The sequence below is a fragment of the Ochotona curzoniae genome, unplaced genomic scaffold, assembly GCF_017591425.1.
Source record: "Ochotona curzoniae isolate NIBS_2020 unplaced genomic scaffold, NIBS_Ocur_1.0 contig_1550, whole genome shotgun sequence".
NCBI lineage: Eukaryota > Metazoa > Chordata > Mammalia > Lagomorpha > Ochotonidae > Ochotona > Ochotona curzoniae.
Genome location: NW_024465123.1, coordinates 72,546 through 97,273, shown reverse-complemented (window position 1 = coordinate 97,273; position 24,728 = coordinate 72,546). Strand labels below are relative to the sequence as shown.

General features: G+C 39.3%; 1 protein-coding gene across 1 annotated transcript in view; it reads right to left on the bottom strand.

Annotated features, from left to right (window-relative positions):
- Positions 1-24,728, bottom strand: part of LOC121148529 (beta-galactosidase-1-like protein 3) — a 71,286-nt gene that overhangs the window by 13,028 nt on the left and 33,530 nt on the right. Inside the window, exons 3-12 of the mRNA XM_040968597.1 lie at positions 21,664-21,732; positions 20,936-21,031; positions 19,647-19,755; positions 18,207-18,299; positions 16,508-16,589; positions 15,931-15,995; positions 7,545-7,629; positions 5,362-5,502; positions 4,747-4,827; positions 4,050-4,156 (exon numbers count right to left, since the gene is read on the bottom strand). Coding sequence (XP_040824531.1) covers positions 4,050-4,156; positions 4,747-4,827; positions 5,362-5,502; positions 7,545-7,629; positions 15,931-15,995; positions 16,508-16,589; positions 18,207-18,299; positions 19,647-19,755; positions 20,936-21,031; positions 21,664-21,732 — 928 coding nt within the window. The remainder of the gene's footprint in view (positions 1-4,049; positions 4,157-4,746; positions 4,828-5,361; positions 5,503-7,544; positions 7,630-15,930; positions 15,996-16,507; positions 16,590-18,206; positions 18,300-19,646; positions 19,756-20,935; positions 21,032-21,663; positions 21,733-24,728) is intronic.

Genomic DNA, 24,728 nt, shown 5'->3' with positions numbered 1-24,728 from the left:
AGAGTGTTCTGTAAGAAGTACTCAAGACAATCTTACAGTACAATTAAAAGGGCAACAGCTGCCATCACAAAAACACAAAAGTAACAATCTTACTAATGAAATAGATATGCAATAAAGAAGATGAAAATCAAATAGATATGCAATAAAGAAGATGAAAATCAAGCTTTGGTAACAGCAAATGATAGAAATAGTTAGATTAACAGTAGAAACTCAGATTACCATAAAGGTAATTTCAACTAGGGAAGGCTGGTGAAAGAAACGTTGAAAGATGCATTCCAAGGTTTGCGTTAGGTAGGGGTCCACCACAGAAATTGGAAGAGGGTTGAGAAACCTTGTGCAGCAGTGTAGATGATGCCAGTGTAAATGATCACTCAGCACCAAGAAGACACCACAATGAGGACCAGAAAGACAGCAGTTCTGAAGAGACAGGTGGGCCAGAGTCACTGAGATACTGCCTGGAGAGAAACCTCTCAGACCACAATGACTCCCAGTTTAGACTGAAGCTAGAGTGGAGGGAAGAGCTGTGGTGGGTTAACATGTGGGTGGCAGAAACTTCCTTAATCTCATTATCCCACAAGGCACCTGAACCAGTGGGGAGCAGGTGCAACATGAAGATGGCCTGAAGCAGTCAAGAGTAATTGCTAATATATATAACTCAGTAGTATCAATGAAAACTGTGGTTACAGGCTCTATCTAGGCACACACGTTCCCTCTTTTGAGTCTGGGTTTGTTTCCTGACAGATGGCAGCACACACATTTGTTACTGTGAGGAACACATTCATTTCACTATCCTAGAGGCCCCCCCCAGGGAAGACAAGGTCCCAACATTCCTTGGCATCTGGAGCTGGGAATGCTGCTGCTATCTTGGCAGCCAAGGGATGCTCTGGGGCTGAGAGAATCCTGAGCAATGTCTGACAGTGGGGGTTTTCTGTGCCAAAATGGTGGAGACTCTATGATGGCATAATAATATGTGTTGTGTAGCTGCGTCTCCAGGCACTCAAAGAACTGCACAGATCTTTTGCATGGTATCTGTCCTGGTCTGGATGAGGAATATACCTGGCCTGGGTAAACCTGGACATTGGACACCGTGAAAGAGAAGACATGAGACTGTGATTACACTAACAATCATGGTCATTGCATCCCCTATGCTGTGCAAATAGAAGATATACCATGCCCAAATTGGGTGTTAACCTGTGAGTCTCACTCAACACTTAGGCACTGACCAGTGTGCAAGACATACCCTATCTGCACCTCCAAAACCCTCTGAAAAAATATTGACTCCACCAGGCCATAGAGGCATCATTATTTTCTCCAGCAGAGGAAAAAAACAATAGTGCTTCCAGAAAAGCCTAAAAACAAACACAGGAATACAAGGAACAAAAACAAGGAAGACAGTGTGATTCCCCAAAGGAACAGAACAATGTTTCAATTGTGAATAAGAGACTGATGAAATATCTGAAAATGAATGGAAAAAATCATGAGAGTAAGCAAAAGAACACAGAGCAAGTTATTGAGATTAAAATTATAGATGACTTTGATGAAAAATTATGCATTAAAATTGAGATTTTGAGACAATTTAAATGGAAATAATAGCAATGGAGAATTCAAGATGCCAAATAGAAAATACAGTGGGACATCTCAGCCACAGACAGTGTGAGGCAGAAGAAAGAAGACCTGATAGAGAAGGTCAACCCTTGGAAATCAAAGATGAAATATTGGAAAACTCATAAGTTCTCAATATATATGTACACAAGATAAGTAGCAGCTCATCTTTAGAGGATCCACAATTAGACTAACATTTGATTTCTCATCAGAAACCTTAAGAAGTAGGAGAGAATGAAGACACATAGTCTATAATCCAAAAATTTAAAATAAAATAAAAATTGTCAACACAGAATACTTTTCTATCAAATAAATGAAGGCAAAATAAATACCTTCCAAAACAAACAGAAAGATGAAATTATTTGCCACTTTCCATCCAGCCCAACAAATGACCTTGAGGATTTATGAAACAATGGTACAAAACATTGTTACACTTAAATAATAATAATCACTGCAAGTGGTTTCTACTCTCCAATCAAAAGATACAGACTGGCAGAATTAATTTAAAAAGACTCAGCTGTATTCTGCCTTTATCAGCAAGGATATGCACTGAATGAAAAGGAGAGCATGGCAAAAGATAAAGGAAAAATGAGCATGTGTAGCCATGTAGAAAATGAAAATCAAATCCAACACTACATTTTACATTTCAGTCACATTATCCAATAGAATCTGAGTGGTGTAAATATATTTCAATATGCACATTAGTAAGCATCATAGAATGAAACACATTAACTGTATTATTATCTATTAAATATGTGTAAAAAGTAACATTCATTAATATTAATGATTTAAAAGTGGGTATTCAAGGAATATTCCTTAACACAATAAATGCTACTATAACCTACTATTTAACCTACAATAAGATCCTGAAGAATGGGGAAAACTAACAGTATTTCCTCAGAGATAAGAAATATAATAATAAACTTTAGTTTTTTCTAAAGATGTACTTATTTGAATGGCAGAGTTACAAACAGTGAAGGACACTGAGAGAGAGAGAGAGAGAGAGAGAGAGAGAGAGAGAGAGAGAGAGAGAGTGCTTCCACTTGCCAGTTCACTTCCCATTGTCTGAAACCAGAATTCAGGAGCTTCTTCCAAGTTTCCAGTGTGGGTGCAGCCAGTCAAGTGCTTGATTCATCTTGTACTACATTTCCTGGCACAGTATTAGCAGGGAACTGGGTTGGAAGTGAAACCACCAGGACTCGACTGACACCCATATAGAATGCCAGAATCACAGTGCCTTACTCACTTACTCATGAACAAGTGTACTAAGCTAGAAGTGCAAAACGAAAGAAAACTAAAAATAAAATAAAACAGGAGCCAGCATCGTGGCATAGCTCAAAAAGCCACCTTCTGCAATGCTATCATCTAGTATGGGCACCAACTCATATCCTAGCTGCTCCTCCAATTCACATTCTAGCTAATGGCCGGGGGGAGGGCGGGGGAACAGCATAAAATCTCCCAGGTGCTTGGGGCTCCTGCTACCAATGCTGGAGACTTGAACGGTGCTCCTGGTTCCTGGCTCTGACATTGCCAGACCTCTTGGGTCCTGGCTCTGTGACTTCTTTAAATAAATGTGTAAATGTGGAATAAAATAAAATTAGGACAAGATGATGAATTATCCTCTGGGATGCTGTTTTTTTAGGATGTTCAAACTGACAGTCACTGCACTTTGTCCAGAAGGGTAAGGAGGAGCTCAGCTCATTTTGATTTCACAAGCTGATTTGGGAATTTGCAGCTGTTATTCAATATAAGACAGATGTGTAGTTTTCAGGTGTGTGTAAAGACCTACAGAAGTTGAGTGATGACTAGTTGGTTATGAATGCTAGCAGACATTCTGTGCTGAAGTTTCAGATGCACACATTTTAGGGCGTTCATGGTTGTCTCCATTTGGATAACAGTTCCACACATCAGCTTTCACCACACACCTGAGTCAGGCAACAGAATCCCCCACCCACCAGATAGCCCTTTCCTTCACGTTTTACTTCAAGATCAAATCCACTTAAAGTCCACTTGGATGGACTGTGGTTCCAAGTCTGGATGAAATTCAGAGGCTTTTTATTAGCATTGTTTTATTCATTTGAAAGCAGAGTGAGAGAAAGAGAATCTTGCACTTGCTGAATCTCAGTCCTTTTGTCTCAAGGACTGGGGCTGGAGCCACCAAACAGGAGCCTGGCACCCTCATAAATGCCAGAGCTCAAGCAACCAGTTCATCTTCCCCTGCTTTCCTGAGATTGTCAGCAGGGAGCTAGTTCAGAAGCCAAGCCACTAGGATGTAAAGCAAAACTCTGATATGGGGTGCCAAAATTTCAGGGAATGACTAAATTGCCCACATCACAATGCTGGCCTTACATTTTTAAAATAAAGTTCCTTGGAAGAATCTCTACTCCACAGAGCTAAAAATTTCTTGCCCTTGGCCACCCTTACCCCAATGCCCAAAGAATACTCACCTCATTTAAGTAATGCAGGGTTTCCCACAGTGGCAAATAGTGTAATATACTCACAGCAGGATACACAGACTTGGGAGTAGGATCAGGTAGCGGGGGCAAGGGAATTTCTGAAGTGAAAATGGATCACAGCATGAGAAGTGTCCAGGACAACTACTGCCTTCTGTAAGAATTTTCACTTATTGTAAGCAAACCAGTGGCATGAGTCCTATCCTAAAACATGGATATGCTTTTCCAAGAATGATGGCTGACAGGCAGTTGCTGAGTGAATCCTTTTGAATCTACACATGCCATGGCACGGAAGCCTGTGAGTTCTAATGCTGGCCATCAGAATGAAACCTTTCAAGGAGCTTTTTGACAGTGTTGGGTTTTCCTTGGTTCTAACTTTGGTATATGGTTAAACAACACTGTTTAACTGAGCAATAGTTTTCTCTTGTGAAGATGTTACTATGTCTCATAGTTTATGGAGAACTTTAAAAATAGGTTTATATAACATTCACCAAAACCCAGGAAACCATTGCCTTTATTTGCGTGTCTCATTGGAACCACCAATATACATGGGCTTGGAAATGCTTCCTCAATGCCATATCCATTGCCCTTGCTTTTATTAACATCATTAAGTTCTTGTAAATGTCACTTGTAAAAACAATGCAGAACCTACATAACATGATCACCCTCCACTTAAATGTAGACTGATTACCTGAGAGGGATCCAAGGAGTCTTCGAAACCTGAAATATTTTTCTGTGTAATCTCCAGCCTCTGTCAACAGAGCATCACAGTCTGCAAGACAACCAGAGCCCTGTTCAGGGACTTTCAACCCCTGTAGATGTTTCTATGTCTGCATTGGGCATGCAATGTGTCAGACTTATGGGAAATGTATGAAAACAACATCTCCTTACCTCCAGAATATTGCAGCCCATGCTAAGAATGGGCATGTCATGGAAATATAAGATCTTGCCCCATAAGCTTTCCTGGGAAACACTAGTTTCCAGGACATTGGAGTAATCCTTCCATTTCAAAATCTATTGGACATATTTTCTTCCATCTATCTGAATTTTCCATCTTGGCATTGCAGCAATCACCAATTAGAGGCCCAAATAAAAAACTCAGTGGACAAGATGAGCGAAGGGACTCCTAGTGCTGTGATGGCCAGATGGGATATGATGAACATCATGGAAAACCAGAAGAAAGACATGAATGTGCTCATTGCTCAGTAAAAGTCATAGATCTTAGATTCAAGGGTTTAAGAAGGTGTTCAGAGCATTCTTTATAGTGTTGCAATCCCACTAATGTAGAAGGGCAGGAAATACTTGCCATAACTAGTCACTACAGTCCTGTGCATCTTGTTGATATATGCACCCCCACTCAGGAAACCAAAATTGGTTCCACCATGAAACATGTATACATTGAAAGACAGCCCGTACTGGATAAATTCAGATGCAATGTATTCAATAACTATAGAGGGAGAAGAGAACATAGATAATATTAGAAACTAACAGGAGGAAGAAATTTAATTTGAATTCTTGTCATTTAAAACATCATTGATTGTTTTCAATCAATTTCCACTAAAATTGCAACATAAAATGAGAAAATCACCAGAACTGTTCTAGTAATTACACCATTCTAGAACCTTATAAACCTTTCTTTTTCAAATACTGGAACTGGAATTATTAACTGAAACCCAAAGTATTCTTCTTACATTCCTAAAATATCCAGGTTTCATTAGTTTAAAAAAATGTACAAAGGTCTAGCATATCTCCACTAATAAATGCCAATAAACTGTCTCAGGGCACAAGTGATTTGAATTCCTGTTAATGTCCATAGAGAGTTGTGAAATTTAATCTACAAAAACTCTTTGCCTTCATGTGTAAATAGACACAATTTGTCTTTCTACTAGTCACAATATCATTATTTTCTAAATACCTGTATGAAGTGTATAAAATTTCTCCATTCATAGAAATACAAAGCAAAAGAAATTTAAAAATAAAAATATCAGTGAGGAACAGCAGAACAAATTCTAAAAATGTAAGAGTGTCAGGATTAGTTAGATGTGGCATTCAGTCCTTCTGTGCCCTGCACTATTTCTCTTAATCAATCTATTTTCTTTCTCAAAACTTCTGATTTTTAATTTGTTAATTGCATGGAATGACCCCTAGTACCTCACAGGCTTAAAAGAAAGTTAGCTGAGGATGATATGCACACATACACACATATACATAAAACATGACACAATGCATAACATAGAACTGATCAGATAGCTGCTGCTTTGCCATATGGACATTCTAGCTGCTGTTATTCTTCCTTTTTGTTGTGGATTATTACTTCCGTTGGCTCTGATATGTTTGTTTCTGCCATTGGTCACAGTTTTGTTGAGTTTGGTTTTGTTGAGTTTGGGATTCTGTTGTTGGTTCGTATGTTGATGGTGGGAGTGTTGCTTTTGCTGTTATTGCTACCATAGTTACTATGATCATTGATGACAGCAGTGCCATCAATACAAGTATTCTCAGTGGTGATTTTGTTATTATCATTGTAGCTGTCCTTGTAGGTGTTACTGGTGTTTCCGTTTTGATGACATTACTGTTGGCAGTAGAAGTGTCCCTGAACTTTGAATTGTGTAGTTTCTGTTGCTGGTAGTAGTATTGGTGCTTTTGTTGGCGTATTGGTGTTATTGTAGTTGGCATGGTTGTTGGTGGTGATGCCAGTGCTGTGTTGTTACTGGCAATGATGATGATGTTTTATTTTACTCTTTCCATTTTTAGTCTAAAAAGCATGATTTTTCTCAGCGAACAAATATTTTTTTAAAATTTTTCATGTATGTATAAGTGGGTCTATCCACTTAATAGTGATAAAAGGTTATTTTTAATGGAAACATGATTTACAAAATGAACACAACTCTTCAGCCTTTGTTGTACAGAGCAGTGTCTGTTCCTTCCAACAATACTGACAGTAGACTTACTGATAATTCCCAACTTTCTGTGAGGACACTGACACAGATCACGGAAAGCTATCTGCCTCTGGTCATATGGCTTGTTCTGTAGGACAATGAGCAATATGCTTACTGTGCTCCCAGGATGCAGGCTCTCAAAAAATCACTGCACTCTCTTGCTAATTTTACCCTCCAAATTCAACTCTGTAGTAAGATTTGCTCACTTTGGGGAGATGACACAGAAAATACATAAGCTGTATGTCCTTCCTTTATCTGTGCCTATGTGTCACAACTCTCCTATCACTGCTCCCTATTTGTTTTCTTTAAAGAAAACCTCCACAGATACAATGAAATAGTGACTGGCTTTTCAAACATCTGTCAGCTCCCCTAAATCATGGACTTTCTGTCAGTATAAAAATAGTATAATTTTCATTTACTTGTGATTCCTCAGTATCTGGCTCAAAACAGGGGCCTAGCAGGCTGAGTGAATATTTGCATCAATTAGCATAGGCTCATGCAAATATTCTAATGCAGAAACATTTTCCATTGTCTAGAATTGTTAAATACTTACTATGTGGGTTTTTAGTCACATGGGGGAAACCCCAAAAATCAAACCAACCAATCCAGAATTCCATAATTAGAATGGGCATGTTTCCCTAGAAACAAATAAAATAAAGCAAGAATCATCATCATAAAACAGAACATAAATATCATAAGCCCTGAATGAATCACTGTAAAATGTAAAGATCTCAGTTTTAATAAATTCAGAGCCTTTTCTTTTTGCTTCATTAGTTTTCACCACCTTCTTTTTTTTAAGATTTATTTATTTTTATTAGAAAGTGAGATATACAGAGAGGAGGAGAGACAGAGAGGAAAATCCTCAGGCTGCTGATTTACTCCCCAAGTGGCCACCATGACCAGCCAGAGCTGACCCATAACCAGGAGCCAGAAGCTTCCTCTGAACCTTGCACATGGATGCAGGGTGCCAAAGCTTTCCTGAGCCACAAGCAGGGAGCTAGATTGGAAGTGGGACTGTAGGGATCCCAAAATCCATATGGGATCTCAGTTCATGCATGGTGAGGACTCTAGGCATTGGCCACCACGCCAATCCCAACTCCTCCCTTCTTTATTCCATGTTTCCCACCATTCATACTTTGGTTCCTCAACTACACTGTCCCCTCCTTTCAGCTTCAGGCACCAGCTTGAAGTACATGAGAGAAACAGCCATGATTCCAACCTTGTGTTCCAGGCTGGAACCAAAAGAATTCACTCTGGCTATAAAAAAAACCTGATTACAATTGAATGGAAGGCATCTGCTGTGAAATTTAAGAGGTCTTCTGAAATGCTTGTGTACATATTGCTGTGCCATGTTTCAACTATGAATCTTTCACTTTTAAACTTGGTCTTTGCTAATGTGTTCACTAGAAGGTTGTGATGATGGCTCGTTTCATCTCGTTTCCTGTTTTTAACATGGGAGATCCAGATGTAGTCCCTGGAAGTTGCAGAGATTTGAAGTATGGGCCAGTAGATGAGATAAATCTCTCTGTCTCTTTTCCCCCTCTCAGATGGACTAATTTTTTTTTTAATTTTAAGAAAAACTGTTGAATAACCACTGTAAGAAACGTTCTCTATGTCTGAAATCAGACATTCAGTACTCCACATCCTCACTTTACCCAGGAAAAAGCTTGTCAGACTGTCTCTTGAAGCTGCTTTGCCTTACAAGCCTCATGTAGTCACATATGCAATTCAAAAACACTGAAGAAGTCCTCCATAGGAGCACCCTGGTTTATCCATGCCTTCAGGGAGCCTCATATACTGACACACTGCCACATCACTGTGCATGATGCACCACACCCCCTAGGCCTGTGGAAGTGACAGATCACACGTAGCCAAGTGCACTACTCCCAGAACTGCCCGCAAACTTACAGAATTCAGGGAATATTCATGCCTGCTAGGTATAATCTCACAACATTTTAAACTAGAACACTGGGACACCTGTGGGTAGCACCAGTGTTGATTATAATTCAAGAAACTAAACAGATTCTAAAGTGCTTACTTATACCAAAGCAGATACAAGGAATACAAGGAACACTAGCAGAAAATCTTAATATGAAAGACAATTTATAAGTTTATAGGTTCAACTGACTCAATAAATACATTATATATATATGGACCCAGAAAATAAAAACTCAAGGAAACATAAGTCCTACAAATGAATTTAATAGTCGAGCAAGAGACACAAGGAATTACTTCACAACAAGTTAAAAACAATGGCTTTATGTGAGCTCAAGGAAACCCAAGAGAATACGGACATTTCAGCAACATTAAGAACTTAATACGTTTTATGAATTAGAGATTGAGGAATGAATTTATCAAAAATATTGAAACTAAAACATAAATACAGAACCCATTAGCATAAGTGATTTGCTAAAAACAATTATGAATTTGAAGATTGATATTTTAAAATAAAACAACCAGTAGAAAAAATCTTCCAAAAATGAAAATTAATAATGTCATGAAACTCCCCAGGGAGCAAAAATTTTAATTATGAGTGCTCCAGATGGAAAGATGACTAGAAAGATGATTAAATAACAGGATTTTTGGAATAGAAGAAAAGAATCTTTCAAGAAGAGGATGGCTTTTTCAAACATACTCCACTGAAAAACTTTTTAAAAATGCAAAGCAATTAGAAAACAGAAAAGTCTGACATGTAATTTACAAGGATTATGTTAGATTATTGTATTTATCAGAATATTTACAGACTAAGTGAATACGAGTTCAAAAGCACAAGATCTTGATAGAGGGGAATTGCCATCTAAGCACACTCTATCCAGCAAAAACATCTAACAAAGCTTAGAACACAAAGACTTTCCATAGCAAGCAAATCCTTACAGAACTCTCCACCACCCAACCAGCACCACCAGAAATGCAAAGGCAGTTACAAGCAAAGAATTAACAATTACAGACATGAACAATGCACAGAATCTCGACTGTGCGGAGAAAGAACTATCTAGAAAAGAATGCAATTATGTGTATTTCATTTTTACTTTTTGGATTAGATTTGATACGCGAAATGCTGAAAGCTAAGCGATTTTTTAGTCTGTGTTAGCACTGTCCCTTGCATATATATTTATTGGGTTTTGGCATCACTGTGCTGTTATGCCTACAAAATGAACTGAGAAGCATTTCATAAGCATTTTCTGAAGCAATATATCATTGTGCAATCATTTATTCTTAAAATATTTACCAAAATTTACCAAACTATCTAGTCATTCTGGGGTTAGTATTTCAATAAGAATTTACTTACCCAGCTTCATATGCATCTTTTCAAAATTATCTTCCTAACTGTTACATTTTCAGAATTTTTTTGATTTACTTATTTTAATTGGAAATTCAGATATTCAGTGAGGAGGAGAGACAGAGAGGAAGATCTTTCATCCCTTATTCACTCCCCAAGCAAATGCAACAGTTGGAGCTTAGCTGAACTGAAGCCAGGAGCCATGAGCTTCATTCAGGTCCCAAGGTTTTGGGCTGTCCTCAACTGCTTTCCCAGGGCACAAGCAGAAGGCTGGATGGAAAGTGGGGCAGCTGGGATTAGAACTGACACCCATATGGGATTCTGGTGTGCATGCAAGGTGAGGACTTTACCCACAGGGCTATTATGCTGGTCCCAGAATTTGTTTTTGAAAGCGTTGGATTTTTCACACAAATTAGCAAAATTCTCAGCATAAATATATGTAACATTTAAAAGCAAAAATAGAACTTCGCTTTGATCCGAAAAATCTAAAACCAGTCAAATATGTAAAGAAATTTAATCCACCTGTTGAGGAGACATTTGCACTGATGAGTTTATCTATTGTACAAAATACTTTTGGGAATCCAGTGAAAGAAAATGAAATCTCTATATAGGAAAGTGGCCTGTAATCCTATATTTACAGCTGTACAATAGCAAAGACATGGAAACAAGCCAGATGCCCATCAGAAGAGGAGTAGATATAGAAACTGTGGTACACCTACTTCACAAAATACTATTCAGCCACTAAAAAGAATGAAAATCTACCATTTGCAACAAAATATTCCCAACCACTAAGAGACCACTAAGCCAATCCCGGAAGGAAAAACATCATATATTCTCTATTGTATAGGACAACCTTCCTGCAAAATATAAGATCAATAGATATATAGGTAAACATGTGTATACACAGATTTGTCTAAAGGCAAGTACGCCGTGTTGCAGAGATACATTGCAGTATGCATTGCTACTTCTGAATAAAAGATGGACTCTGAGAAAAAATGCTAAATAGAGCTTTGCAATAAGATGCTGACTTCCTGCCATTGAACATCTACAAAGTCATGATACACTTAAAGAGCAAAATGGTGGACTTATGACTGCTTTTGAAAAACCATACTATTGTCATAATATAGGGGAAATTATTTGGATGAGTGAAAACCCTTGAATCTATGGACTGTATCATAAAACTGTGTCACATAATGCAATATGTAATCAATTAAATTAAAAAAAAAAGGTGAGCCTGACTTCAGAATGTGTTTGGAAAATTTCCCTCTTGTTCTGTTTTTTGAAATAATTTAAAGAGAATTGATGTTAATTGTTCAACTGTTTGTCAAAATTCAGCAGTGAAGCCTTCTGGTCCCAGGCTTTTCTTTGATGACAGAATTTGGTTTTCTTATCCCATCCCCTTATTCATCATTAGTCTGTTTAGCTATTCTGCTTCTTTATGATTAATCTTAGTAAGATGTGTGTGTGTCAGAAAATGTTTTATTTCCCATATGTTATTAAATTTGTTGCTGTGTAATTGTTCATAATCTATAATAATCCTTTATTTTTCTGTGGAATAAAACATATTTACAGTGGAGAACACTATGGAATCAGTGTAATTTCTTAACAAAAGATGTATAGATGACACTAAAGTGTGTATGCATAAAATAGAATACTATTCATAAAGAAAAAATGATTGAAATTCTTCCACTTGCAACAACATAGATAAGCTTAAAGGACATACTGTTTTAGGTAAATTAAACTAGATCTTAAAAAAGCAAATATTTCATGTTTTTATTCATACTTCAACCTAAATAAGTTTGTGTCATAGAAGTGAAGTGAGGGGAGGCAGAAGAGGGGAATTAGAAGAAATTAATTTGTGAGCACAATATTGCCATGTGGCAGACTTTGTTCTATATAGAGGGGTGACACAGCTGGACATACTCTAAGTTATTTCTCAATATCCAGAAGAGAAGTTACTCACATTCTTAGTAAAATCAAGGTATAAACTCTTGAAGGAATGCATATGTTTTTTATTCTAATGCAATCATTACACAAAGGATGCATGTACCAAAAATGTCAAAGTACCTTAATAATTTGCATAACTGTGTTTTCATCCAAACTTTTTAAAAAACATCATATTATACTAATAATGAAAACATACTAAAGACTTTTTCATAAAGAAAAGCTGTACATTTTTTTAGTATGGCCATTGCTTTGCATATATGAGCTCAAAACTAGATTCAAAAAGTTGCCAAAAAGGACAAAGAATTGATTCATGCTACAGCATGGATAAGTACATGAACTCACAATATTCCTGAATGCCATATGATAAGGATCGGAGTGTGTGATTTAATTTATATTTAAAAGAACATACAGAAAAGCAAATTTGTTGAGAAACAATATCCTGATTGCCTACGGTTACTTTACAAAGAAAATGAAAAAAGTCTCTTAGTTGTGAATGTCTGTAGGACTCTATCATTGAATTGTATGCTCACAAGGGAAGAATGACAAAAAACTTCCTGTGAATACCTGGAGAAACCTTGTGGCAGAACACAATTTTGATCATTCTTTTTAAACATAAAGTTATCGTTGTTGCATTTACTTTGTGAAATCAATATGATGGTTTTCATTTTAAAAATTAGATTTCTTAAAGACCTCATAGTAAGCATCATTATGTGAGTCAACATTTTTATTTGTAAATAAAAATAACAGAAATATGTTGTAAAATTATTCCAACGATTAAAATATCTCAATAGTGTGTTTTATCCAGAGAGGATATTACTTAGCAATTCACTTAAGATGACATATGTATTTTGGAATATATGAAATTGGTTTATTCCAGTTGCATTCATTTTGTTGCATCAGACAGGATTTCATCTTTTTATGGCTGTGTGGGCTTCTGCAGTGCATACCTGCCACATGTTCTTTATTCAGTCATCTGTGTATGGGCATCTGGATTGCTTCTGATTCAGCTATTGTTATTTGAGCTCAACTGAATTGGAAGTATGGAACACACCCTAACATGGCTAATTTCATTCTGTCTGGATGGCTCGGGCATATGGTAGATGTATCTCAGGTTAGAAAAGGAATGTACTTATGTCTTTCCTTAACAGGAACACTTGTTCATCGATTCTGGGCAGTAGCTGATTATGGCACAGCTGATATCCTGTTAATGTTTCTTGAGGTGAAAACAAAAGAAAATATTGGGGTAAATACACAAAACAGATTAAAGGAAGCATATTTCCTAGTGAAACATAAAAAATAGCTTGTAAACATTTAAACCAATTTACTGGATTTTTTGGTGGGGAGGGTGCTTGGTCTCTCTGCAAACCCAAGGTTCCTTGTATTTATTTTTATCACTTTTTTTTTTAAGAGAGATTTCAAGAAATTTATCTTTTCATTACTCATCACCTTCTATGTTTGCATGTTTAGTAAAAATGCAAGGAGCGGAAATATTTTAAAATATTCACTTGCTTGCCCACAGAAATCACTAAGGTAATGGATGGAGACTTTTAACAATGCTTATGCTAAAGAAAGGGTGGTCTAACTCCACAATTACCACATGTCATGACATTATCCCATCCATAACAGAGTACTGATCCAGACTGCACAATTTCCATTTCTTGCAGTCGATTATGGATTAAAGACTTTGATCCCCTGACACCACCGGGAAATTCAATGTAGTCTGGCTGCTGGCTTCCACCAGCATAGATCTGGATACTACAACCATTTGGGGGACTGAATTAATGATGGGAGGTCTTTCTCTTTTCTTCCTTTTCTTTCTTATGCTCTTCATTTTCAAACAAACCATATTTTTAAAACTTAATAAATAATAGATATTTAAAATTAAAAAAAAACATTGCTTTTGATCTGGGGAAGTATTTTCAAAGTTATGATGACCACATCATTTTGGTTATAATTATTATTTTTAAACCTGCCAGTTTCTGCTTTTTTTTATATAAAGTAAATAAGGTTCATTTTTTTTCAGTGCAGATTCATGAGTAGAGTGCTACCTCCTTCCCCTCTGTCCCTCACTCCTAACCCCTGTTCTCACTCACGTCCCCTCTTTCCTTCTCTCTTAAAAAAGCTTATCATGATACATTTTGCTCTAACTTACAGGCACATCCTTAACAGCTAATTGGCAAGGTTTTCACCAAAGAGCAGTAGAAAAAAAACAAACCTTCTTTCCCTAAAAAGTATATACACAGGCATATGTCAGTCTTGCTCATACAGATTTCATTTTTTGTACCTTTGATTTAGTGATCACAAAGCTGAGAGATAAAAAACATGATATTTTCTCTTTGGGAAAGGCCTATTTCAAGTGTAATGGTTTCTAGTCATATCCATTTGTTGCAAAAGACGATTTTATTATATTTTCATAGCTGAGTAGTAATTTCATACTGTAATATGTATATACACATATACACACACATATGTTTCTGTATCCAGTCATCTGATGATGGACATCCTGGTTGATTTCATATCTTAGCTATTATTAATTTTCATATGATAAACACATGTATAAAAATAACTCATGCTGATTTGGTTTCCTGTGTTAATAATTTGTATTAGATTGGAAAGTGTGTAGAAATTGAGACGTGTCATTTTCTCCTTGATCAATATTTATGGAGTAGTGGAGAAAGCTGAAATGAGAGCAATGCAGTTGCAACATACAAGATTTGGGCAATGGATGGCTCTGATTGTGACAGAAATGGTTGCAAATTGTGGACTGCGACCAGAAATGACGGCTAGTATGCAGTTGCAAGAGGACTAGGAGAACTTGGCAGTGGATGTGAAAGTAATGGCCAACCCTAGGGAAAGCTGGGGCAAGCAGAGCCAGCACAGAGGACAGCATTCGACATCAGGCTGTTGGGTAGGGAAAGGATATGTTCTCTATGGCATGGACCATGTTTAGTCTGTTGGGAAACTGTCACAGAGGAAATGCACTGGGAGGAAAGTAGAGGCTTCTCAATTCCTGTTAAGTAATAAAGAAATAATGCCACTTATTCTCAGGACTTGCAGCATTTGGCTGGAAAACAGCAACATTAACAGAACAAGGTATTGATTCATTCCTGATATCAGTCTTAGAATCATCTGTCTCTGAACAGATGATAAGGGTTTATATCTTTAAACCTTCACTATTGTTGGGTCCAGCAAGGTAGCCTAGCAGCTAAAGTCCTTGCCTTGCACACAACAGGATCTTATATGCACTCCCATTCATGACCTGGCAGTCCCACTTCCAATCCAGCTCCCTGCTTGTGGCCTGGGAAAGCAGGCAAAGAAGGCCCAAAGCCTTGGGACCCTGCACCCATGTGGGAGACCCGAATGAAACTCCTAGTTCCTGGCTCCTGGCTTCAGATGGGCTCAGCTCTGGCCTCTGCACCTGCTTGGGAAGTGAATCAGCAAATGAAAGATCTTTCTCTGTGTTTTTCTGACTTTCCAATAAAAATAAATGAATCTTAAAAAAAAAAAAAAACACCTTCACTAATCTTACACATTTCCACAGTGCAATCGCTAAGCAGAAATGATGATAGCAGGAAGTCTTCCTAATTCTCCAAACATAGAAGCAAATGCTCCTGAAATTACTGGCAACTATGTTAGGGCTCACTGACACCAGACACACAGGCTATGAGTGGTGGAAGAAGAGATAAGATACTTCATCTTTAAGACATCTTACCTGTACTTGATGCAGCAATTTAAACATTCTCTGACACAGTCTTCTTTGATTGACTGTGACCAAGGCTGTAGAGAGAGAACACATGTCTACTGAGGCATTGTGATAGTGCCAACAAGGAAGAGCTGAAGACCCATATGCCTATCCCTATATTATTCATTTACTATTGCCACTGAGAGTTTCCATTTACTGCTACTTAGTATTCAAACGTGTGTACACAGAAGCCTGAGGCAGTAGGATTTCATCCTGGACTGGGTTACTTGATTTTCTAGAAACATTTCATGTTGGTGGACTGGAAGGGTTGTTAAACTCTCCTAGCTTTAGGCAAAGATTCCTAGCAATGCAACAACTGTGACGAAGGTAACGTGCTCAGGGTGAAGGGTTTCCTCGTGATCTGTCAGAGACAACAGCAGCAGCAAGGAAAAGCAACAAAATCCGAGAACACTGAGCAGATACGTAGGTCCTCACATGCTGGAGCACAAGTCTGAAGAACTCGGGCAAATGGGCTTTGGAGAGCTTAAAGTTCACATCAGTCAGGTAAGAGCCCCAGTTATCCCTTCAAACTGTTCTACATCTGTACCTCCTTTAAGGTGACCTTTCCGCACATTATTCATCAAATCAGAGGTCAAAAGCAGCTCCACAATCCCTCTTTTCAGCAGGGCCTGTTGATAAAAAGCAATAACATGAGCTCCTTTTCTTTGTGTCCATTGGAAGAAAACTTGTATAAAGAAATTGGGAAATGAACACAACTGGAATAAAACAGCTATGTGTTACTGAGTAAAAGTGAAATCAGAATCTGAATATTTTCAAATTAAGAAGTTGGAAGATTACTGGGTTTGTCTCATCCCAGTATTGTTCCAGGGGTGAGCACCAAAAGTAGATTAAGGTAAGATCAGAAAACCCCTAAACCAAGTCCCCTTTGGAAAACATAGAGCAGAGTCTGTTAGGAAACACTCTGGAGGCAGTTGTAAGTCACAGGATGTGAAGGAGCGCAGACAGGAGAACCCATTGTGCTTTGAGGGACCAAGGACACTGAGCACAGGTCTGCATCACAAGCCAAGCAAATTATCCAAGCTTATTCCAGAAAACAAAGCAGCCTTTTCTGCCTTAAAGAAGAGGGACGTCTGATAGAAAGTTTATGAGAAAAGTGACCAGAGAGCCGAACTTTCTCCCTGTGATTCTCTTCTTTTCCTTGAACCCTGTCTGGGAACGGTACGAGATTGTCACATTACCTGAAATAAGACAGCCACAGAAAGCCAGGTACCCAATAATTCCACCCATGTGTGGAGCTGATGCATGGTTTCAGCGAAGCTGACGGTAAAATGGTGGTGACCAGAATTTGAGGAGAGTAGAGCAGGAGGAAATTGGACAGACTTGTAATACTTGGTTAAAACAGTTATGATGTGCAGTGATGTGATTATTGGTGAAGATAATGCACCGAATATTTAAAAATAAGAAAGTAGAAGAAGCAAGATTTCAAAACTGCTCACCACAAACAGTAAGTATTCAAGGAGAAGGATGTATTTATTTTGCATTGAGCATGACATATTGTATCAAAATATGGCATAATATTAATATTTTTGAATATATAAACATATATTTCTAAAAATATAATATCTGCTGTGAATTATTGATGCATTGATGCCAGCCATGAGCAAAGGTTCAAGAGACAAATGACTCAGATTGGATCCAATTCCAGACAGAATCCATCACTTCCACTGAGGCCTATGATGTATTTTGCCCATCTTCCTTGCATAGCAGGTGAGCTGCATACTTTTTGTGAACAGAGCTGATGATGGGTCAGCTCAGATCCTGAAGCCTCTAGCCCTACTCATTACACTGATCAGGCATACAATCCAGTCTGGAACCTCATCAGCCTTTGAATATGGAAATTCAGAGACAAGAAACTCCAACATCAAGGAGGACAATGCACAGGACTGCAGTTACAGCCTGACCAGGAATATCACTCTGTGAGGGAACAAAAGGATATCGAGGGCGTCAATGTAGACACCTAGTAACCACTATCATCAACTCATTGATCACTATTTGCTGTATGTGCACATTCACTAACTGCAGCTTTAATAATTCATATTTAACTCTAAATATTCCTGATTATACTGATGATATTGTAAATTCATCGTGGAATTAAACTTTGACTTAAATATCCTTACAGTGCATATTAGCCCTGTTACTGCAGGAAGAAATTAGAAATGCATGCCAGAAAAACACAGTTTGCTGAAGGAAACATATAAATGAAGAAGCACACAAAGTGTTCTTACCTCTTTGATATAAGGCATGTATTTTTCATCCTTGTTAAATGCACCATATTCATTCTCCACTTGGAATGCAATGACAGGGCCTCCATGGTGGTACTGAGACACAAGCATATGAGGGTTGAAACATGAGGCTACCAGGGTTCAAACTTACAATGAGTTTGCTGAAGAAGATAACACATCTTTTGGGTACATGTGAAGCCAAGCTTCCTGAGGACTCAGCCTGTCTCCTCCTGGGCACTCAAAATGGGGCAGAAATCCTCCTCTCTGTGTTTTCTTCTATGTCTCATGCCAGTTACCACTAGAATATAAACTCTGAAACCTGTGGCTCTGTCCCTTATTACACACTGATCCAGGTTCCACATCTGGAAGTTCAACAACTGCTGTGGGCTGAGGAGTTGACTAGCACTTGTTAAGCCGTTAAGCCAACCACTACAGGGAGTGGGCTTGGGGCTAGAAGCACCTGGTCTCAGCTGTATCCAATATGCTCTAATGAAGGGTGTGGGTAAAGAGTAAACAAGAAGTAGATGAAAGGTCAAGAGAGGAGGCAATAAAGAGGGGCCTCAGAGAGAGGCTTAAGAGAGGCTTTCACTATCACTGTTCTCCTGTCGGTGCCTCATCCCTCAGATCCTCACTGTGTCCATGTTACTGGCACTGCTGGTGGAACAAGCGACTATCCAAACCTTCTTACGTTAAAAGCAGCTTCCAAACCTAATGGTGGTGGAGCTAGCGATTGAGGCTTGAAGAATGAACTAGGGTTAGATGAGATCATGGGGTGGTCATAACTTGCTGTCTCAGTGGTGGTACCAATATCTAACTGTGTCATTTCAATTTGCAGGGCAGAAGATGGCAGAAGATCAAGTCCTTTCCACAACTGATAATCAGATGATCTGCCATTCTCTATCAACTATTCAACCTGTGGGATGTTATTACACCCAAGAAAAATTGACTATCTTGTGACATTGGAAAGAGGCATCCTTATTCCACGCACTCTCATAAGATCACAACATTCCTGTGTGCTAGGGCCAAATGCTTCTGCCTCCTGCTCAGGAGTGTGGCTCTTAGAACAGCTCTACACCTTTGTAAACTTCTCTTCTGCCCTCTCCTCAGAGACCACCACCACCATGGGTGCTCAATCAAGATCTTCCTTCACATCAGAGAGATGGGTAGAGGTCTGAAAATGCAACCTCCCCATAACAGTTCTCTCTCTCTTCCTCATTTACTATGTGCAACTTATGTTCTATGTGATGTTGTTCTTTAGAGGCCCTGATGACCGTACAGGACAAGTAAAAGCTTCTGCCCTCAAGCTGATGGTACAGAATCTAAGAACCCAGGAATTTCAGCTTCATGTTTTATATGTGCAGATTGTGGCCTATTCACAGGTTGAATCAGAACAAATTCTCTCCCTACAGTAAAGGAATTAAGGAAACATTTCCTGGGCCTTACCTGGAGAGGAACCATTATGGGGACCAGAAGATCAAAATATCTGTCCACTGATTCAACAAAGCCTTTGTCAGTTGTCCTAATTCGGGACTTGGGATCCTGCAGTAGCCAGCTAGGGGCAAGGAAAGACAGACTCAGTGCAGAGAGGAAGGCAGGAGAACATAACCCCAGGTCCTTCTCGAAGCCCCCCTTTTTTAGAGCTTCATCACCATCTAGCTCATACCCAGAGCCCTGTTACAGTTAACAGTCCTGCAAAGGATACACCTGGTCAAGTTCTTGATACCACTCCCAGCTTGTAGGTTTTATAGGAAGTCATTATTCCATTGCAGAGGCACCTCGTGATTCTAGAAGAAATTTCAGGTCTTTCTAGTCAGTCCGAGAATCTGAGCCTGGTTAGGCTCCCACACCGGCTTTCATGAGTCTCTCTCACACTCAAACGCGTTAAGACCATTTTTCATGAATGCCATATGTGTTCCTTGGGAAAGGCTCACATTTCTCCTAAGACCCAAGACTTACATGCTGGGTAGGAACTACCATTTCATAAACCTCTTTGCTCTTGTCACTGGGGAAGTGCCAGGTGTCAAACTTATCAGCACACATAACAGTTACTTCCATAAAAATGCACATCTGTCAGGCTCAGCCTTTTTGTGCACCTGAGTTGGACCAGAGGAGAAATCCATTGTAAAAAAAAGCAATAATTTCAGGTGAATCTGAGGAGGGAAGGCATTTATCTTAAAGCATAGTTGAGAATTAAATCAGGATTCCCATTTAATGTTTCAGGTCAAAGAAGTAGATCCTAGATTTCTCAACCAAATTTCATGTATTGGGGCTGAGAGCTAGAGATGTCAAAAACGAGCAAACACATCTCCTGCAACAACAAAGAAAGAGATAGGGTGAGGCAAAATGAATGCAACAAAGTAAGAGAAATGCCAGCAGGATTTGACTCTCTGGGCAAAATGCTTCTGTTTCCTTTCTTCTCCATGCATGAGGAAAATAGAGTTGCCTGCTTTGGGGGACAGAAGAGATCAGGCCTCTATAGCTCTTCCTCCCTTTACACCCTGTCATGCTATTGGCACGAACCAGGGTATCCATCTCCTCTTCTGTTCTTTGCAATGAGAATGGCCGTGAAACCTGCTCCTTGCCACAGCTCTCAGACTGCATGTGAGACATGCACCTAAATCCCATGCAATAAACACTTTGTCAGTGGAGGTTGTTGTCACTGTCCTTGTCATTACTTTATGTGAAGCAAATAGTTTACTATGCCACAGTTCTGGTGTCACAGCCCAGCTTACCTGGGCAAGCCCCCAAGGTCAACTTCAGCACAGATGTAGGGGCCTGGACGCAGAATCACCCATAGGCCGAGCTCCTCTGCAATCATCACAAAGGCCCTGGGAAGCAAAAACTCCTCAATACCACACATGATTCCATAGCAGAGTCTGGGCAGCATGCAGTCTGCACATACTGGAGGGTGAAGCAGCTGCCTACCTCTCCCCCATCCTCTCATTGCCAGGGACACAGGTGAAGGAACACCCGAAGAGCAGGGCATCCCTATCCCAGGTGGGAGAATGAAGATCCTGCCATCTGGGCATCTACTGGCTGCTAGCGTCAGAGCATCAGCAGAGCATTACTTGTGTATCAGGCAGGAAACAGTGGTAATAGCAGTAAATCTACAACAATCTTGCTAATCCAGATAAAAGACTCATCATCCAAAGTTAATAGGTCCCGTTGCAGGTATTGGTCCCATTTCATTGGCCAATGGTCTAGAAATGCAAAGTGGAGCGTCCCCAGTGGTTGCAGAACTGGCCTATCTGAGAGGCAGCACACAGCTGGGCAGCATCCCACCTTGATGCTGGTAACAGGGCTTTCAGCACAGAGTCAGCACACGGCTGGGCAGCATCCCACTCTGGTCCTGAGAACAAGGCTCTCAACACAGAGGCAGGTCATGGCTGGGCTCCTAATCCACCCATGTAACCACCTATCAGAGTCCTCCTCTTGCTCCAGAAACATCAACCCCACATACTTCAGGTCCAAGTTTCCAGAGAAGTCAAATTTGCCCCTTTCTGGCTCGTGCAGGTTCCAGGGAATGTAGCTAGAAAAGAGAAGAGGGAAAAATCCTAAAAACTTATTGCTTTCTTACAAATATTTAAGGTCATCCTCAGACCCATGCTAAAACTGGCATAGTGCTACTGCAGAATAAGTGGCACTTATCCACTGAATTAAACCTTTATTTCAAAACCAAATCTGCATAGTTTCCTTCTTAGCTACCCAACTATTTTCCTATTGCTCTAGATTCTATGGATTTTGGTATAATTTTCCCATTCACTCTCTCATCCAAAAAAGGAATGAAGCAAGAGAAAATGTATGGTATGCACTTAATATTTCTCAGTGGTAGTTAAACTACAAAGAAAAAAATCCACAAATAAATAAAACAAGTGGGTGATTTCTCTGAGGTTCCCGGGGATAGAATGCAGAAATGACTCCCTGTGGAACTTGAGAAGAGCAGTGGCAAGCCTAGCTCCATGACACAGCAGGAAAAGGCACTGCCTGAGGCTTTGGGACTCCATATGGGCTCCAGTCTGTGTTCTCACAGCTCAATATCCAATCCAGCATGCTGCCAATGTACATGGAAAACAATGGAGGATAGCACAAGTCATGGGACACCTACATCAATGTGAGAGAACCAGAGATAGCCCCTGGATCCTGGTCTCAGATCAACCCAGCATAGCCATCATTTGGAGAGTTAATAAGCAGAAGGAAGATCTCTCTCTCTCTCTCCCTCTCTCATGCAGACTTTCCAATAAAACAGTACATTGTTTCCAATAAGACTTGTATTTTTAGTCCACAGTAGCCATCATATTAAATGGCAAAAGTTGACAGCATTTTCTCCTCACATCAGGAACAACACAAATACATCCATTCTTGTCAGTTTTACTGAAAAAGTGATTAGAATTTTAGCTAGAGGGCCTAAAGTGATGGCGCAGTGGCTAAATCCTTGCCTGGAAAATGACAAGATCCCATATGTAGGATGGCTCATGTTTTGACAGCTCCATTTCCCATTCAGCTACCTGCTTGTGGCCTGGCATAACAGTCAAGGATGGCCCAAAGCTTTGGGGACCCTATACCCACATGGGAGACCTGGTAGAAGCCCCTAATTCCTGGCTTTAGATGAGCTCAGCTTCAACCATTGTGGCCACTTGGGATGTAAATCAGCAATGGAAGATCTTTCTGTCTTTCCTTCTCTCTATAAATCTGAATGTCCAATGAAAATAAATAAATCTTTAAAAAAAAATAGAGATGGGGCATGGCGCGATGGTGTAGTGGTTAAACTCCTCGCCTTGCACACACGGGATCTCATATGGGTGCCGATTCTAATCCCGGCAGCCCCACTTCCCATCCAGCTCCCTTCCTGTGTCCTGGGAAAGCAGCCAAGCATGGCCCAAAGCCTTGGGGCCCTGCACCAGCTTCGGAGGCCCAGAAGAGGCTCCTGGCTTCAGATTGGCTCAGCTCCAGCCATTGCGGCCGCTTGGGAGTGAATTATCAGACGGAAGATCTTTCTGTCTGTCTCTCCTCTCTGTATATCCGCCTTTCCAATAAAAATAAAATAAATCTTTAAAAAAAATAGAAAGGGCCCAGCATCATAGCGTAGTGGTTAAAGTCCTCGCCTTGCACATGCTGGGATCCCATATGGGCACCAATTCTAAACCCAGCAGCCCCGCTTCCCATCCACCTCCCTGCTTGTGGGTGGGAAAGCTGTCCAAGAGAGCCCAAAGCCTTGGGACCTTGCACCTGCGTGGGAGACATGGAAGAGCTCCTGGCTCCTGGCTTTGGATTGGCTCAGCTCCAGCCATTGTGGCCAAGTGGAGAGTGAACCATTGGATGATATAGATCTTCCTTTCTGTCTCCCCTCCTCTCTATATATCCGTCTTTCCAGTAAAAATAAATAAATCTGAAAAAAAAGAAAAAAATAGATTTCTATCCAGAGAAATCAGGCAAAAGTAAGACGAAAGCCTAAAATAGGTACGGCAATTCAAAATAACTATTTATCTATCTAACTATCTAAGTATCTATACTATATGGTGCAGTATATGCTATAGTCTATGGACGGAAAAATCAAAAGATTACAGCAGAACATTGTAAATGATAAATGAACTCAGTAAAGGTACAGGATAGAAAACTCAACATAAAATCAGTAATACTTTATACGCCAATAACACCTTTTATGAATAACTATATTACAAAAGTTAGAGATTCAATACCAATTCTCACAGAACAAGCAAAATCTTCAAGTAACAAGATTAAATAAACACAGCAATCATGACAAAACTATTGATTTCAAGACACATCTGAGAGTCATGGTGGGAGAGAAAGCAATAACTAGACCAGTGGAACTGAAACCACATTATAGTTACAGGAAATTAATCTACATTTCTTTAGTCAATTGATTCTTTACAGAAGAGCCCTAAAAAGTGACAGATCTTTCATAAATTGCCCTGCTTAACTGAATACCAGGTGCAGGAGATAAAACTTAAACCCTACTTCCCCACTACTCCCCCATCCAAAAACTCAAAGTGGGTCAACAACATAAATGGAAGACATGAAACACTAAAATTACTAGAAGAAAACCATAGAAACAACAACTCAAGACGCTGATCCAAGTTATAACTTTATGGATAAGCTATTTAAAGTACAGAAAACAAAGTAAACATCAAAAACAGGGCTGTTACCAGGCCATGATGCTTCTACACAGCAAAAGCAACCATCAATGGAGGGAAAAACAAGCCAAGATTGGAAGAATTACTTGCCAGCTTTTCATTTGAAAAGTCAATTTAAAAGTAGACATTAAAAATATATTGCTGTGGAAGAATTTTATTTCATTTTCAAAAACAAAAGAAAGCTTTGCTGGATATGTTATCCTAGGCCGACAATTTTTTTCTTTTAGAATCTGGAATATGTCACTCCATTCTCTTCTTGCCCGTAGAGTTTCCTGTGAGAGATCTCCTATGAGTTTAATTGGCATTCCTTTATATGTCAATTGATTTTTTTTCTTATGCACATTTAAGGATCTTATGCTTATGTTCAATTGAA